This window comes from Hyaena hyaena, unplaced genomic scaffold, assembly GCF_003009895.1.
Source record: "Hyaena hyaena isolate Hyena2069 unplaced genomic scaffold, ASM300989v1 scaffold_13, whole genome shotgun sequence".
Taxonomy (NCBI): Eukaryota; Metazoa; Chordata; class Mammalia; order Carnivora; family Hyaenidae; genus Hyaena; species Hyaena hyaena.
Window position 1 is genome coordinate 5723349 of NW_024080645.1, and position 16228 is coordinate 5739576.

General features: G+C 53.0%; 1 protein-coding gene across 2 annotated transcripts; it reads right to left on the reverse strand.

Moving 5' to 3' along the window:
* Window positions 1-2029: 2029 nt before the first annotated feature.
* CFAP161 (cilia and flagella associated protein 161) lies at window positions 2030-11804 on the reverse strand. Of its 2 annotated transcripts, none has more exons than XM_039256845.1 (7): window positions 11709-11804; window positions 10998-11087; window positions 9983-10215; window positions 8896-8980; window positions 4586-4744; window positions 2938-3011; window positions 2030-2355 (listed from the first exon to the last, which is right to left on the reverse strand). In XM_039256845.1, exons 1-7 carry the CDS (start codon window positions 11775-11777, stop codon window positions 2160-2162), a joined length of 906 nt encoding a protein of 301 aa, XP_039112776.1. In that variant the 5' UTR covers window positions 11778-11804; the 3' UTR covers window positions 2030-2159. The 2 variants fall into 2 exon arrangements, with proteins under 2 accessions (XP_039112776.1, XP_039112779.1); XM_039256848.1 differs by having other exon boundaries at window positions 10998-11195; window positions 11709-11772.
* Window positions 11805-16228: the final 4424 nt, after the last annotated feature.

Consider the following 16228-nt stretch of genomic DNA (forward strand, 5'->3'; position numbering starts at 1 on the left):
TGGAAGTTACCTTTAAAGACGACATCGTGTGTTGTCTACCAAAGAAAAATACAAATGCGGGAGAGACCCCTTCACATCACCTTCCGTCAGTGGCAAATAAACACCCAAAGGCACATGTGGCCCAGGGGACGTTCAGCAATGTCTGGAGATGTTTCAGCTGTCACAGCAGAAGGGTGCCACCGTCATCCATCCGGTGCGTGGATGTCAAACATCTTATAATGCACAGGACGGTCTCCCACAACAAAGAATTATCGGGGCCAAAAGCCTGGGAATTCCAGGTCTTCTCTTTCGGTGCAAAGGGAGGCCTCAAGGACGCGGTCGGCTCGTGCCCGCTTCGAGGCGGGGCTGTGCGTCCTGAGCTGATCACGTCACTTCCGCAAGCCTCCTGCAGCCTCTGTCGCAGGGATGGGATTGTTCACCTGTTCCTTCCTTCAGCCACACAGCAGGCGTCCCTGAACAAATGGGGATGCGGCAGGGAACGACCCGGCCTAACCCCAGGGGTACTGAGGTTCACTAAGGGAATGTGTCATTCTGTGCCGTGCTGGGCAGACCCAAGGAGGCAGCCTGATGCGATGGCACCAGGTAAGAGTGGGGCTCAGCTCAATAGCCCTAACTTCCCAGGTGCTGGTTGTGCTGCTTCTATGCTAAGCACCCAGGAATTCCTTTTTCATACGTTAACGTCTTTGAATTAAAGTGAGTGTGCTGGAGACGTCTGGGAGGTTCTGTCGGGTAAGGGTCTGACTTCAGCTCGGGTGATGATCTCGCGGTTTGTGAGTTCAAGTCCCACATCAGGCTCTGTGCTGACAGCTTGGAGCCTGGAGCTGCTTCAGCTTCTGTGTCTCCCTCTCTCTGCCCCTCCCCTGCTCACACCTGTCTCTCTGTCTCTCAAAAATGAATGGTAAAAAAAAAAAAAAAAAATTAATAAACTTAAATAAACAATAAAAAATCAAAATCGTTACCACAATTCCCAGTCACAGAACAAAGCTCTCTGGAGGTGGGCCCAGGCATCTGTCGTTGACAGCCGCACCCCGAAACTGCGATGGATGGCCGGCCCGCAGCTGGGCACCAGGCCCCCTCCTCGTTCTTCGGCTGAGCCGGAGGTGCAGACAGGCTGAGAAGCGGCCGGAGAGGCTCCCCCCCCACCTCCTCGCCCAGTGGGTCTCAGCCTGGGCTGCCTTACTCCGGGCTGGGGCCCCACCATCAGTAATTTCTAGAGGTCTCTGGGTAAACCCACCACGCAGCCATTGCCACGGACGGGAACCACAACCCTAACCCCGAAAGCTCTGGCCGGCAAAGGCCTCCTTAAAGCGGGTCAATCCACACTGCTTGAAGCGGCAACTATTTAAAACACGTCTACACCAGCTGTGACTTACCGTCTGCCTCTTGGTATATTCATGTGTGGGGCAGCCTCCGGCTCATCTTCCCCCACCGGCTGGGGGAGGCTTCACCCCGGGGAGACACCTTACACATCCCGGCCACTCCACGGACGAGCAGGTGAGCAAACACGGGGAAGGAAACCTATTTACTTCATCAGGAACCTCCTGACCACACGGGTGCCACGGCTAATGCGCCCGTTTCAAAGAGTAAGGAGGTTCCGCAGTTTGAAAATCAGTACAGAATAGGGTGACCCGTCAGGTAGGGGCCCTGACGCCCCCACCCCCCGCCCCCACCCCCCGCCCCGAGGTGGAGGTGGAAAGGAAAATACAAGAGAGGACACATTCGGCTCCAAGGTAAGGCCACAGCGCACAGCTCCACACTGTTGATTCCTCAGCACGCTGTACGCTGGGACGGGTGTTGCGGGGGGTGACAAAGGTGCCGTGTCACACACACACAGCGTCACCACACACACAGCTTTCACAGGTAACACACCGCCCTCCTAGGAGCTGCTGCTACCTGGGACCTAAAGTTCTTCAGGAATTAGTACCCAACAAAGACTCTCATCTGTCACCTTCAGATACCACTTAGGAGCTATTTCCCCAGTTTCCTCGGTTTCCTCCTGTGCCCCCGACCCCCAGCACCAGCTCAAGGGTCCTCATACAGCCTTTGTTTATTATTAATAGAGTGTGCAGGGACTTTAATAAAGTGTGCCTTGCTTAGAAATAGCTCGGGGCGTGGCCGAGATCGTGGATGTCTAGCCAGGCTGCACGTGCCGCCTGGGGTCACCGCGCCGCGGGGTGGGCGGCCTGCTCCAGGGCTCCGGGGTCCCCGGCCGGCGACGTGGGCAGCTCCAACATGGTGGACGAGTCTTTCCTGGGATTCCCGGTCACCAGCATCCAGTGGTTCATCGGCTTTTCGACTCTGTGTGAATCCAGATGCGTGTGGACGGCCACCTCGGCTTCCTTCCCAAAATAGGTACTGGGGCAGGAGAGGGGGGACACTGGTTGGAAATGGGGTAACAGCTCCGGGCAAGCCGTCCCCATCATTTTCCTGACTCAACAGACTCTGCTCGGGGCTGTGTCTACGACACGTGTTTGCCGTCGCTCAGGCAACGACGACGGGCATGGGGTCCCGTTATCACCAAAGTCCTCTTGTCCAAAGGGCGCCTCGGTGGCTCAGCGTCCCACTCTTGCTTTCGGCTCAGGTCATGATCTCTCGGTTCGTGGGTTCGAGCCCCCCATGGGGCTCTGCGCTGACAGCGCGGAGCCTGCTTGAGATTCTCTGTCTCCCTCTCTCTCTGCCCCTCCCCATTGGCGCTGCCTCTGTCTCTCTCAAAATAAATAACTAAACCTAAAAAAAAGTCTTGTCAGGGAAAGACTTGTGGGACACAAGGGGCTCCGGTAGGATTTGTCACACCGTCAAGTAAGTCCTTTGTGACAAAATCCCATCACCCAAGGGCCCCTTGTGTGGGGGCCGCCCTCGTTCGGCCGAGCTGCCTCGCTTAGAGGCGCAGCCTCCCTGCTGGGGCACTTCGCCAGCCCTCGGAGGGCGCCTCCGTACCTCCAGGAGAGGTGCCTGTGGGCTGCCAGCCCCCGGTTCGTGCGGCAGTGACTGAGGAGAATCTTCGCGTTCGCCTTCAAAGAGGAAGAGAGTGTTATCTGCATGATGACTCAAGGCCTCCGATTTCTGAAAAGCAAAACTTTGGGAATGCATTATATATTCATTAAATTTCGATAACAAAAAGAAAAGAGGGACGGGGATGGAATGATCTAGAAGCGGTGCGCTGCGGGTGCGCAGAGCCTCGCGGGGGAAGGCCTGCCCAGCGCGAGCCGTCGTCAGTGCTCTTCTTAAGTGGAGAAGAAAGCACCTTCCTGATGTCCTATTTTGTGAGAAAAACACAAGTAAACCCCGGCGTGGGCAAAGGCAGGAACCATAGACGGCAGCGGCTCTCTCTGGACGGTGGGATTTCACTGGTTAGTCTCCTATTATTCGCTGCGCTTTCCTGATTTTCCCTCAGGGAGCAGATGTCATGACTAGAATCTGAAAGAAAAATACGTCGTCGCTTCAAACTCCTGGCCGCCGAAAGCGACCGGCCGTGTAGACCTGAGCGACCCGGCCTCCGGGACGAGCCGGCGCCCCCCGCGGGTGTGCGGCTCCGACGGCGCGGCGGAAACACGACGCTGTGCGCTCGCGTCTGCGCAGACGAGCACAGCCGAACCGTGAGACGGGGGGAGGGGGGGCACTGACCACACCTCATCAGCCCATCAGCACCCCGTTTCTCAGATATGGAAAGTGAGACGCTGACCTTTGAAATCACGGAAATGGGAAGCGACTGCAAGGAGAGCAAAGCCGGGCAAACGTCAGCTGGAGAGAGCCCACGTGCGGGGCGTCCCCGGGGACCCCGCCTGCCCGCTCCCCCGGACCCCGCCTGCCCGCTCCCCGGGGACCCCGCCTGCCCGCTCCCCGGGGACCCCGCGTGCCCGCTCCCCGGGGACCCGCCTGCCTGCTCCGCACCAGGGAAGAGGCCCTGGCGAGCCCGGGGCCACCCGCAGAGCCCGGCAGAGGGGCGCACAGTGCCGGGCAGGCGCAGGTGGCCTGTGCCTGGGGGCCCCTTTCTGCCAGGCCACCCCGCTGGCCACCCCTCAGGTCCCTGCCCGCTGGGACCCCGCGCGCCCCCAGGGATTTCCAGGGACACCCCACCCCCCCCCGCACCTGCGGGAAGCGTCAGGCGCCAGCAGCGAGATCCCGGCGGCCCCGCCTTCCCATCAGGCCCCGCGCCTGCCCCGGTCCTGCAGGCCCAGACTCAGAAACGTCAGCAAGGCCGACAGGAAGCGAGCCGCCCGGGGACCCAAGGTCTCCAGGCCTCACAGAAACAGATCGGGGGCGCGGCCTGCAGGTGTGTAGAGCTGGGGGGGGCGGCCTGCAGGTGTGTAGAGCTGGGGGGGGCGGCCTGCAGGTGTGTAGAGCTGGGGGGGGCGGCCTGCAGGTGTGTAGAGCTGGGGGGGCGGCCTGCAGGTGTGTAGAGCTGGGGGGGGGGATGCAGCGCAGGACGCCATCACAGGGCGCCACACTGCCTCCGGACTGGTGGGGGTGGGGAGAGACCGCACACGGGTCACATCAGGCCCCGGCGTGCTGAGAAGCCCCCGGGTGACAGACGGGAGAAGATGGAGTCCTCGAACGGCACCAGGCCCCCCCAGGCCGAGCTCACCGGAACCGGGGCGCCTTCGTGCTCCAGGCGCAGCTGGGGGTCCAGGAAGGCGGCCTGCCAGCAGTTCAGGAAGGAGACCTCATCCGTCAGGTATAGCTCCTGCAGCAACGACCGCTTCGACGACTTCAGGAGGGTCCTGTGGTCACTGGACAAATACAGCTGAAAACGACGGCGCCCAGATGAGCCACCTCGCGCCGCTCCAGAAGCTGGGGACGCGAGCAGCTAACGGGCTGACGTCAGGGCAATTGAGGCCTTGTTGGAAAACCCCATTCTTGTGATTTTTGAGAGCCTTCTGTTTTCTTCCACCTTAGAGATGCCACCTCGGAACACCTGCTGCCCACACCATCCCACTGCCTTCCCTGCCTCTGAATTTTTTTAATGTTTATTTATTTTTGAGAGACAGAGAGAGAGCACAAGCAGAGGGGCAGAGAGAGAATCTGAAACAGGCTCCAGGCTCTGAGCTGTCAGCACAGAGCCGGACATGGGACTCGAACTCGAGAACTCGGCGAGATCATGACCTGAGCTGAAGTCGGCTGCTTAACCAACTGAGCCCCCCAGGCGCCCAGCTCTTTCTTCCTCTCTATTCCACAGCCACTCTCTCCTCCTCATCCCGCTCCTCTTCCCCTTTCCTCGTTCTCAGCACCCAGGCCGGGACCACTATTTTACTTCTTGGAAATAATTATGCACGAAACTTGCAGCATGAAGCAAAGTGTCCTTAAAACCAGCCCCATCGCAGCTACATTCATGGTGAGCCTCAGAGGGGGGCCCACACCCCTGTGCAGCTGATGTCCGCATTTTGGGTTTACTTGGGCAGCTGTCTGGCCACCTGTAATGGACCCCATCCTGCAGAAAATTCCAAAACATTTGTTGTTTGCTAATCCTTTACAGATGGCCCTGAACCCTGAACCCAGAGGCCGTCCCTGCATATTTCGGCAGGTTTCCATGTGCAAAGCTGTGCCGTGAGGTGCCGAGGGGAAGGCAGAGAAGGGCAGCTCTCATCCCCCGCTATGGCAGCAGGAGAGGGGACGGAGTTGGAGAACGGAAAGCACTTGTGAGGCATGGCCGGCCGGCAGAGACGCGCAGAGCTGCAGGCGGGCACAGGTGGGGACACACGCTCTCCCAGGGGCTCCCAGGAGCTCTGAGGAGGAGGCCAGGAGCCGGGCAAGACTGGCCACATGTGGGGAGGCTGGGGACATGTCACAGAGGGCCTTAAATGCCACCGTGACGGCAGCACTTACCAAGCCTGAGCCCCTGAAGGATCAGTCTGGCAGCTCGCATCCCTGTGGTCTGAAGTCAGGACACAGTAGAGGGATCAAGCCATGGGGGCCTAGATTGAGGTCCTGGCATCAGGTTGAAAAGACAGGGCCAGGAGAGCCGTGGGCTTGACCACAAACTAGATGTGGGCAGGGAGCTGGCCGGGCCCAGGACACGCCAGGCGTGGCTGATGGCAATCGGGGTGATGTCAGCGTCGTCCGGAGCCACAGGGACACTGGACTTCAAAGGCAAACAGTGCCTGCGTCAGACCACAGACTCCACTTTGTTAAAGAGAGATAATAACGACTCAGGAACAAATCTAAAATGTCGCAGTTGCCAGGTTTTTTTATGACTGCCTCGGAAGTACTTGCCAATTCAAAGACAAGGAACGGAAATATGAGAATTTGGGGGGAGAGGGAATCATCCTCCCTGGAGAGAGAAATGACGGTCCACCCAGAAGTCAGAATTCTGAGAACCAGCTGGAAAACCAATGGAAACAAGAGGAGTGGGTGATTTCATCAAAGGTGAGTGTGAACATCAATGGCTTTCTTATATTTTTGTTGTTAGTATCATAACATCCAGTGGGAGATACCAAGAGACAACCTTAATGAGACAGGCATCCAGTCCACACGAGGAGACCCACAAAACTTTACTGAGAGAGCGGAAGAATAAACTAACACACGGCGGGGCATCTCAAAAGAGTTAAGTGTCATAAAGGTACTAAATCCACAATGTGGCGCAATTTTATGGTGCCAGTCAAAACGCCGCGTGATTTTTCTTCCCACAGGAGCCAAAGGACTTGCAGAAATAGTTGCATTTAACTGAGAGGTTCATTCTTAACATGATGCAGACGAAGAGGTGTGATGAGAGAATAATAGCCCTCCGAGCTGTGCAAATATCAAGTATAATCCTCGAATAAAAACAGACAACTTGAGCTCAAAGCGTTCAAATAGGAAGCCGAGAGAGAGCGTGGATGTGCGGTGATTTAATGGCTGTCACGCAAGGCACATGTCGGTGAGGAAAGGAGTAATCAATTATTCAAGAAACAACACAAATGTGGCTCATTAGTCATTTGGGGGAAATCACATGTCTGCACAGAACCCTGTATCAGAATAAATCTCAAGCAGATCAGGAACACACTCCAGGCCCGCCCAGGGGCTCAGTCAGTTGAGCGTCCAACTCTTGATTTCAGCTCAGGTCATGGTCCCAGGGCTGTGGGATTGAGTCCCACGTGGGGCTCTGTCCTAAGCGCGGAGCCTGCTTGGGATTCTCTCTCTCTGCCCCTCCCCCCGCCTCAAATAAAAATAAATAATTAATAAACAGCAAATCCCAGGGCACTTGGGCAGCTCGGTCAGTTGCACATCAGACTTCAGATCAGGTCGTGATCTCATGGTTCGAGGGTTTGAGCCCCAGGTCAGGTTCTGTGCTGACAGCTCAGAGCCTGCTTTGGACACTCTGCCCCCTCTCTCTCTGCCCCTCCTCTGCTTGTGCTCCTGCACGCACATGGTTTCTCTCTCTCAGAAGTAAACGTTAAGGGGCGCCTGGGTGGCTCAGTCGGTTGAGCATCCGATTTCGGCTCAGGTCGTGATCTCACAGTTCGTGGGTTCGAGCCCCGCATTGGGCTCTGTGCTGACAGCTCAGGGCCTGGAGGCTGCTTCGGATTCTGTGTCTCCTTCTCTCTCTGCCCCTCCCCCGTTCATGCTCTGTCTCTGTCTCTCAATAATAAATAAATGTAAAAAAATATTTAAAATTTAAAAATAAACATTAAAAAAACAAAGGAAAAACAAGAACAAAGCCCTGCACAAGGTCAACTTTAGACTCAGGAAGTCGATACAAGTCTTCCTTTCTACAGTATCTCTGGAGCCAACTTGACAGGGCTCTGAGCAGTGAGGGGTTACAAAGGAAAACACCGGTACATTCACTCAGAGTTGGACCAACTGCGATTTCAAAGCCAAGGAGCCAAAAAAATTATAAAAAATAAATAATTATAAAAATAAAAGTAGCAAATGGGAGGAAACATTACCAACAAAACGACAAAATGTTAATTTTGTCAGAAAAGCAGATAATACAAGCAAACCAGTGCACGGCCGGAGAATAGATAATTTATAGGAGCTACGTGGGTGAGTTCAGGAGGGTGTGGGGAAGAGAAAGGCAGGGAACAAAGGAGAGAGAGAGGGCGAGAGAGAACCGACCATAAAAGAGAGTAAGCCAAAATGTTAGCAGTGTTAATCTCCGGATACGACAACTGCAATTTACTCCCCTCTCCCAATGATTTGGCATTTCTCTAATTTCTAAGTGTAAAATCAGGCTGCAGCTGACGGTCTGTGGCACGGAGGGGTCCAGCTGGGGACGCTGAGTTTACTTGGTAGCACAATTAGCAAGACTGTTACATCATATAGTGATGGAAGCTGTGATTCGGTGAGAAATGGTGTGTAGCGCCCGGTCCACCACTGAACAGCTGAGCGACCTGGAGCAAAGTCACCTGACCTTGTGCCTCAGTTTCCCCATCAGTAAAGTTGGCATAAAATAGTCCCTAGCTCATAGATCTGTTTGGATATCTAAGTGAGTTCATATATGTGAGGCAGCTAAGCATGTCACAAGGTACAATAATCCCCATGACTCAAAACAGTTCAACAACTTTATCCGAAGCCCCACCCCCCACATCGGCATCCGAGCTGGAGTTAACCCCAAATGTATCTGGTTCTAGTCCCCAAGGAAAAGAGATAAATCAACTTAAAAAGGGGGGGGAAGATGTTAGATAATCTACCTTGCTGAGATATTGACAGGTGTCAGATATCATTAATTAATCCAATCATTAATTAGAGGTGGAGGTGGCATAAATTTTGGGGGTTTTGTCAGCTGCAGAGCAATAAAAGGGTTTTCTCCCTTTCTCCTTAGCATCTGAGGGGTATGACTTTTGTCATTCAAAAAGTCAGAAGGCAAGAAGTGGCCCAACACTGCGTGTGCAAAGCTTCAGACTGAGACGGGGATGAAGCCAGAGACGGGCAGATGCCTGCAGAGTCCTCTGTCCCTTTCAGCACGCGGCCGCGACTCACCATTTTGTCCTCAAATCCTCCTGTTGTCGCGAGGCAGAAGTTCTGTCCGTATCTGAGGACGTGGCCCGTGGCGTTTCTGTCTGGGCTGTCGGTGAAGAAGCATCATGTCAAGTCCCTGTCGTACGATCCCTTCCACGTCCTACTGCGTGCGCACTTTGTTTATAGTCAATGTTCTTGCTGATGCATATTCTCACTGCATAACTGATGACGTAAACTAAACATTTTCGAGACGGCCGTTTCTTCTGGCCTTCAGACCCAGCGGGGACCCTGTCCCTGCGACCCGCCACAGCCAGAACACAGAGCGCCCCTCTCTGTGTGCCCAGAGCAGCATGCGCGCATCACGCTACCCTGCACTGAGGAATGCTGGTCAGGTGCACGGACAACTTCAGAACGAGCCAGGGTAACACATTTGCACACACCTGATACAGCCTTCCCCCTCAGTCCTCCGGGACGCGGAAGCTGTGGTTGGCTTTACTTGTCTCAACATAAATTATCAGTATTCAAAAGCAATCTAAAGACTAAGAGGACTGGCTAGATTCTTGTAACATAAACGTCACGATCATTACTTCATTAGCAGAGTGAAAGCAGTATTCATCTACTGTAATTATGGGTCTGTTCTCTAGAGATTTAATTGCTCATTTTCAAAATCTCAAGCACATTTTTAGTAAACTATTAATTATAAGATAGCAAATCCCATGTAGTGCCACCTTGCACCGAACTATCAATTTCTGCTCTAAAAGCAACACAGTGGCATTAAAAGCAACAGAAGCCCTTAAATAAGCTCCAAGCATCCAAGAAGCTGTTAGGAAAACCGTGTAGGCTGAGTATGAAGCTAGGCCCCTAGATCCAATACCTTTGAAGCAAGCATTTATAACAGAACACAAATTAGCAGTGCCCTGATGTTTAAGGTGAAGGGCCTCTAAAGGCCCCCAACTGTATCCTCAGGGAGAGACAGAAAGGTGGGAATCCCAGAGAAGGCTCCCATGACCTTCACCTCCAGGCAGCCGCGCTACAGCCCAGGCCTCCTGAGGCTCTCAGCGAAAATGTATTTATGATAAAAATGTGCGGACAATGAAAGCATCTCTACCTCAAGATGATAAAAGTGTTTCTGCCAACTGGGATCTTGGTTTGCGCTGCACTCAGGCCACACGGCACCTCTAACTCATCGCTCAGATGGGCTTTAATTTCATCTGGAGTCATGCACAGGCTCAGGTCCCCATCCAGAAACAGGTGGGCTTCCTTCTCCGCGGGAGCGGGGTTCACGAGCATCACCTTGTCGCCACAGTGAATGTATCCGTCCTCAGAAATGGAAAGCTGCATCTACGACATAAATAGTTTTTCAAACTCACTTCAACTGCCACGTGCACCTTCTCTCCTTCACTGTCTAGGACCCATTTCAATGGCGGTGATACCGCTCAGACTCCTTGGACAATAACCACTCCAACTCCCCAAGTTTTTCATGTCCTTCCTTTTCCTGCCTCCAACCGCCTCCCACGTCGCCAGAAGTGCCCCCAAAATCCCAAATGAGGTAAAAAGGCCGATGAAACATCACTCGGGCTGACTGCACCATTAATTGATTGAAACTCAACTGGAAATGTCTTCAGCACCAAAGGGTGTCTTACATATTCTTGCACTGATGCGTTCATTTCTTCATTTGGAAAATGAGGGTAAACATAATTAAGAGCAGATTTCTCCCAAGTTTCTAAAATCTTAGGGAATTTTAAACATTGTGGTTTTCAGATCTAAAGGAAGAAAAAAACAACCTGGTATTTTCCAAATGATAATTCATTTATGGAACGTTTGCTTGCTTGACTCACACTTACTTCAGTAGAATTCTGAAAACCGTGCTTGAGTTTAAAATTACTGGTCTCAGTAACAGACTCTTAAATACAGAGAACAAACTGAGGGTTGATTGGGGGGGCGGGCAGGGAAAATGGGCGATGGGCACTGAGGAGGGCATTTGTTGGGAGGAGCACTGGGTGTTGCACGTAAGCCATGAACCACGGAAATCTACCCCCAAAGCCAAGAGCACACTGTACACACCATGTGAGCCAACGGGACAATAGATTATTTTTTTTAATGTTTTAATAAAATAAAATTACCGGTCTCAAAAGATTCTCTTTGAGCCTTCTGTTTCTCTGTATGAGAAGCTGTCCTTTATCCCTCTTCTCCAAGAAGTCCTTCATGAGCTCCTGGTGAAAGAGGGAGACGAATGTAACCCGGACGGGCGGACAGAAGTCCTGGACAGAACCCGCGCTGGCAGCAGGCGGGTCAGGAGCACATCAGGCTGAAAAAGCAAACTTTGAGAAAAAGAAAGTTGAGCATAATGGGGAATGGTGGGAACTCTCAGCACTATTCTAGTATGTTTGCTTCATTGTAGAATGTTCGGAAAGATGAGAAAAGCACAGAACACAAAGACAGAAAAGGAGAGGCAACATCACCGTGGAGGACCCCGGCCAGAGGCGGCGCTGCGTGACTCTGGGAGGCCCCGTGCCCCCCCACCCCAGCCCCCCAGCCCAGCCCAGCCCAGCCCAGCCCCCCACCCCCACCCCAGCTAGGTGGCCCAGGGCCTGTCCGAGTCAGCGTGCGCGGCAGGGCGCCACGGGGACACCTAGGAGGCGGGGGGGGGGGGTGCCAGGGGCCGTGCGTCTAGGGCGAGCCCCCCCCCCCCGGGCGGCGGCCCCTGGGGCCCCCGAGCCTGTGAGCACGGGGAGTGTGGCGGGCTCTGGACTCGGGGGAGGCCCGGGTGCCTGCCGGCGAGGAAGGGGCCGGGACGCTGCACCTGGGGCGGGGCGGGCGTCCCCGGGGCGCACCTCCTCCAGGTAGACGTCCTCGGTCCAGTTGCCCATCCGCACCCGAGGACCGTACAGGTTCCGCGCCATCGCGCCCTCCTCCTCCCGCCGCGTTAGCGTGCCTCGTCGCCGTGACAACCGGCCCGCGGTGATTGGCCAGCCCGGGGCCTGCTGGCCAATCAGCGGCCGCACAGGAGCCCGGGGCTGCGGTGGGGGTGGAGGGACGGGCCCGGGGAGGGGCGGGGCCGGAGGGGTCGCCCTTCCCACCCCTGCGCCTTTCGCCCCCAGGAGGAGGTTTCCCTGAGCTCGACTGCAAAGCAGGGGGGAGGGGAGGCCAGCGGGCGGCCTCGTAGACCTAAAAATGTAAACTTTCTTGTTTCCTTTTGTGGCTGCAGCCGACTGAGTCCCGGCAGCAGCGCGGGGCGCTTGACCTCAGGGTGGTGAGTTCAGGCCCCACCTTGGATGCAGAGATTACTTAAAAGCAAAACCTTGGGGCGCCCGGGGGGCTCAGCCGGTTAAGCCTCCGACTGCAGCTCAGGTCATGATCCCGCGGTTCGTGGGTTCGAGCCCCGCGTCGGGCTCTGTGCTGACAGCTCAGAGCCTGGAGCCTGTTTCAGTCTGTGACTCCCTCTCTCTCTGACCCTCCCCTGCTCACGCTGTCTCTCTCTCTCTCTCAGAAATAAATAAAACATTTTTTAAAAAAAAACACCTTAAAATAAATAAATAAAAATTAATAAAACATTTTCTGATCCCGGGAACAAAGGCAGAAGGGAACGTAGATGAAACTACGTTTCCTTATAATTTGCATTTCCGTGTAACCTGCGGCCCACTGGCAAATGCTCGAGGCAAACCCAGAGTGTAACATTCTCCTACTGTTAATGCCTCACTAGAGGGAGGCCCGCCTAGCCTGAGGACAGCAGCGAGGCCGCAGGGATCTTAGAGGTCCTGTTAGCACATCACAGTCCCTCTGGAGGCCTCCCTTGTGACTCGACGTCCCCAGCTCCTTAGCACATGAGGAGGCGCTCTGCCCAGCCCCAGCGCAGCTCTTCTGCCCCGGTCTGGCCCCCGTGCTTTAATAAAACCACCTTTTTGCATCGAGACTTCTCAAGGATTCTTTCTTGGCCGTTCGCTCCGAACCCCAACATTTTCCACATCATTTTCTTTTCCCTTTTTATAAAGTTTAGAACCCCAATGAAAAATGCAGTACGAGGAGAGCATCCCTCATTTGTTACCACAGCAAAGAGGAGCTTTTAAATGGAAGCTCACCTCGCCTGCTGCCGACATCTATCTTTTCTAGCAGCAGCCGCAGCAGCCATGTGACCTTGACCCTAAAACGATGCATCCTCAATGCAGAAATTTGGAACCAAAATAACATCGAAGGAAGGGGGAAAGAGAGAATTACTCACGATGTCACTGCCTCAAAGGTACGAAATATATCATGTTAGCATATTTCTGTTTATACTGTTCTGAAGCAGAACATCGCTCGATGGCTTCCGCCCCCCTCCCCAGGCTCCATGACAGAACAGGCCTGTGGTTTGTGAGAATTCTTGATAAAACTAGAACATGCTGGAGCCATGTTTTCAAATCACTATTTTATGGGGGGGGGCAGGCAGGCAGTTGCTTTAGGACTACCTGGAGCTTGATGCCGATGGAATGCACTTGGTAATTGAACTTGCTTAGCGTCTGCTAAGACAGCCCAGAAATGAAGGGACATCCTTTCCTCCCTCCAGCAAACCCTATCCGAAAGAGAAGATGATTCGTGGGAACAAATCACTGTGGGAAGAACAGAACACGTAGAATTGCGGCGTGGGGCAAAGATAGGACCCTCCCTCACACCTGTGAGCCCCTGGTTCTGCCAGCACCTCCCCCTCCTGGGATCCTTCAAACGGCTCAGTGGGACAAAGGTCAGCCACATATCATCCCACTCACTGCATTTGATAAATGAAGAAGCTGACGCTCCAAGAAGGTGGCAGCTTCTCCAAGTTCCACGTGCTAAATGTTGCTCAAGACCAGGACTCAGCCCGCTCATCTGTCTCTGAAGTTCCCACTTCCTCCAAGTGTTTCCATGTCCCCCGTAAAGTCGGGAATATGATAAGACACCGTTGGTCTCCATACAGTTTAATAAAGTTGTAACGAGTCGATTCTTTAGTAAGAACTTGCCCCAGGGCAGCTCCGCTCCCACCTGCCTCCGTTGCGCCGCTCGCGTCAAATACGCTGCATTTCTGTGCGTGATGGGCACCGCAACGCATTACACACACACTGTTTGTGAAACTGCCGTTGAAATGAGCCAGGAGAAAACATGAGCAACTACACAACTGTGTGATGACGCAGTCTGCTGTTGCACGTGGTACAGATCGCTGTTGCCTGCCACCTCGTCATCCTCTGTGTTTCTTGGAAGGCGAGTCTGGCCACGTGTTCTCTCAGCTTCTACTCACCTCCTGACTTTGCCTTTCGTTTGTAAGAGAGCTGACTGGGTGTGAGGTTCTGTAAGAGAGCTGACTGGGTGTGAGGTTCTTGGGCACACTTTTGTCTTTCATTCACCGCCTGCCGACCTCCACGGTTTCTAATGGGAAGTCAGCCATTAATCTTCAGGATCCCGGGTGCAGCTGCCATGGCTGCTGTGTGGGCTCCTCCCCTCTCCAGATGCTTCTCTGCACCGTTGAGTTCGTCACTGACGATGGTCTGGGGGTATCTCCTCGCAGTCGTCCCACTTGGAACGCACTGAGCTGCCTGAATGGTTTCTTTTTTAATCAAATGTGGGATTTGCCATCATTTCTTTGACTCTCTGTCTGCTCCTTTTTGTCTCTCCTCTTCTTCTGGGACTCCCAGTGTGCAACGTGGGTGCGCTTCACGAGGTCCTCCATTTCTCTACGGCCTCACTCATTGCTCTTCCTTCATTTTCCTCTCTGGCCTTCAGATTGCATAATTCTCTATTGCTTTATCTCCAAGTCAGCTTGCTTTTTCTTTTTCTCTTTTCTTTTTTTTAATTTTTGAGAGAGAGAGAGACAGAGTGTGAGTGGGCAAGGGGCAGAAAGAGAGGGAGGAGACACACAATCCGAAGCAGCTCCAGGCTCATCTCAGAGCCCGATGTGGGGCTCGAACTTGTGAACCACGAGATCATGACCTGAGCCGAAATCAGATGCTCAAGTGACTGAGCCACCCAGGAGCCCCCTGCTTACTTTTTCTTATGCCAGCTCAAATCTGCCATTCCGCCTGTCTAGTGAATTCATTTTGGTTATAATGCTTTTCAGCTCCAAACTTCTACCTGGTTCTTTTCTATCATTTCTTTTTTTTTTTTAATTTTTTTTAATTTTTTTTTTTCTGAGAGAGAGAGGCAGAGTGAGCAGGGGAGGGTCAGAGAGAGAGGGAGACACAGACTCTGAAACAGGCTCCAGGCTCCGAGCTGTCAGCACAGAGCCCGACGCGGGGCTCAAACCCACGAACCATGAGATCATGACCTGAGCTGAATTCGGACACTTAGCCAACTGAGCCACCCAGGCGCCCCCTTTTCTATCATTTCTTTATCGATGGTACAGATTTGATGAGATATTAATGTCATACCTTAGTTAAATTCTATAATATGGTTTTCCTTAGTTCTTCAAACATATTCTTAATTGCTTTGGAGAGTTTCCCTGCTAAGCCCAACATCTGGACCCTCTCACAGCCTGTCTTTCCACCGAGTATGACTCATTTTCCTGTTTGTTAGCAGGTGTCATAATCTTTTGTTGAAATCTAGACATTTTCGGTGATGTAGTCTAGCAATTCTGTATATGATTCTACACCCCCAGGGCCAGTTGTTGTTGGCTTGTTTGCTTGCACATCTGTTTAGCGACCTTGGCTGGACTGGCCCAGGGAGACCTGTCCTCTCCAGTAGCGGGCAGCCCTCTGATGTCACTGTTCAGGGATACAGCCTTAGCGTGTATGGAGTGCACTGACCCCTCCCCCAGTGACCCTTAATATGATGAACAAAGTACCATAACAGAGTATCTCACAACATACAACGCAGGTGGATATAAGGGTCAGATAGTAATAACAAGATGCTTGGGAGCCTGGGTGGCTCAGTCAGGTAAACATCCAACGTCAGCTCAGGTCATGATCTCATGGTTTGTTATTTCACGCCCCACGTCAGGCTCTGTGCTGACAGCTCAGAGCCTGGAGCTGCTTCAGATTCTGTGTCTCCCTCTCTCTCTGCCCCTCCCCCGCTCTCTCTCTCTCTTTCAAAAATAAACATTAAATAATAATAATAATAACAAAATGCTAAACAAGCATGCAAGAAGTTTTTTTCTTAGTTTTCCAAATTTTTATTTTCATTTTTGAAAAATTATAAAATGTTTATTTTCTACATAATTATTTGACATTTTTAATTTCTAACCCTCAAAAACCCTCAAAGCTAAGGTTAAAACAGAGATGCACTTATGCTTTTCTGGCCACTATAAAATGTGATCAGTTTTTATTTAGCCATAAATATCTCCTTGAAGTCAGGCCATCATTCTTTCCCCTTTCCAGTTACTATGACTTTGACCCAGACCAGGTATATACTA

Bases quoted from the DNA above. Each gene is read 5' to 3' on its own strand.
- CFAP161 (XM_039256845.1), bottom strand. From the start codon at position 11,777: ATGGCGCGGAACCTGTACGGTCCTCGGGTGCGGATGGGCAACTGGACC. The intron at 11,088-11,708 runs GTGCGCCCCGGG...CTCTTTCACCAG, and splicing joins AGGACGTCTACCTGGAGGAG to GAGCTCATGAAGGACTTCTT. The intron at 10,216-10,997 runs GTAATTTTATTT...TTTATGTCGTAG, and splicing joins AAGAGAATCTTTTGAGACCG to ATGCAGCTTTCCATTTCTGA.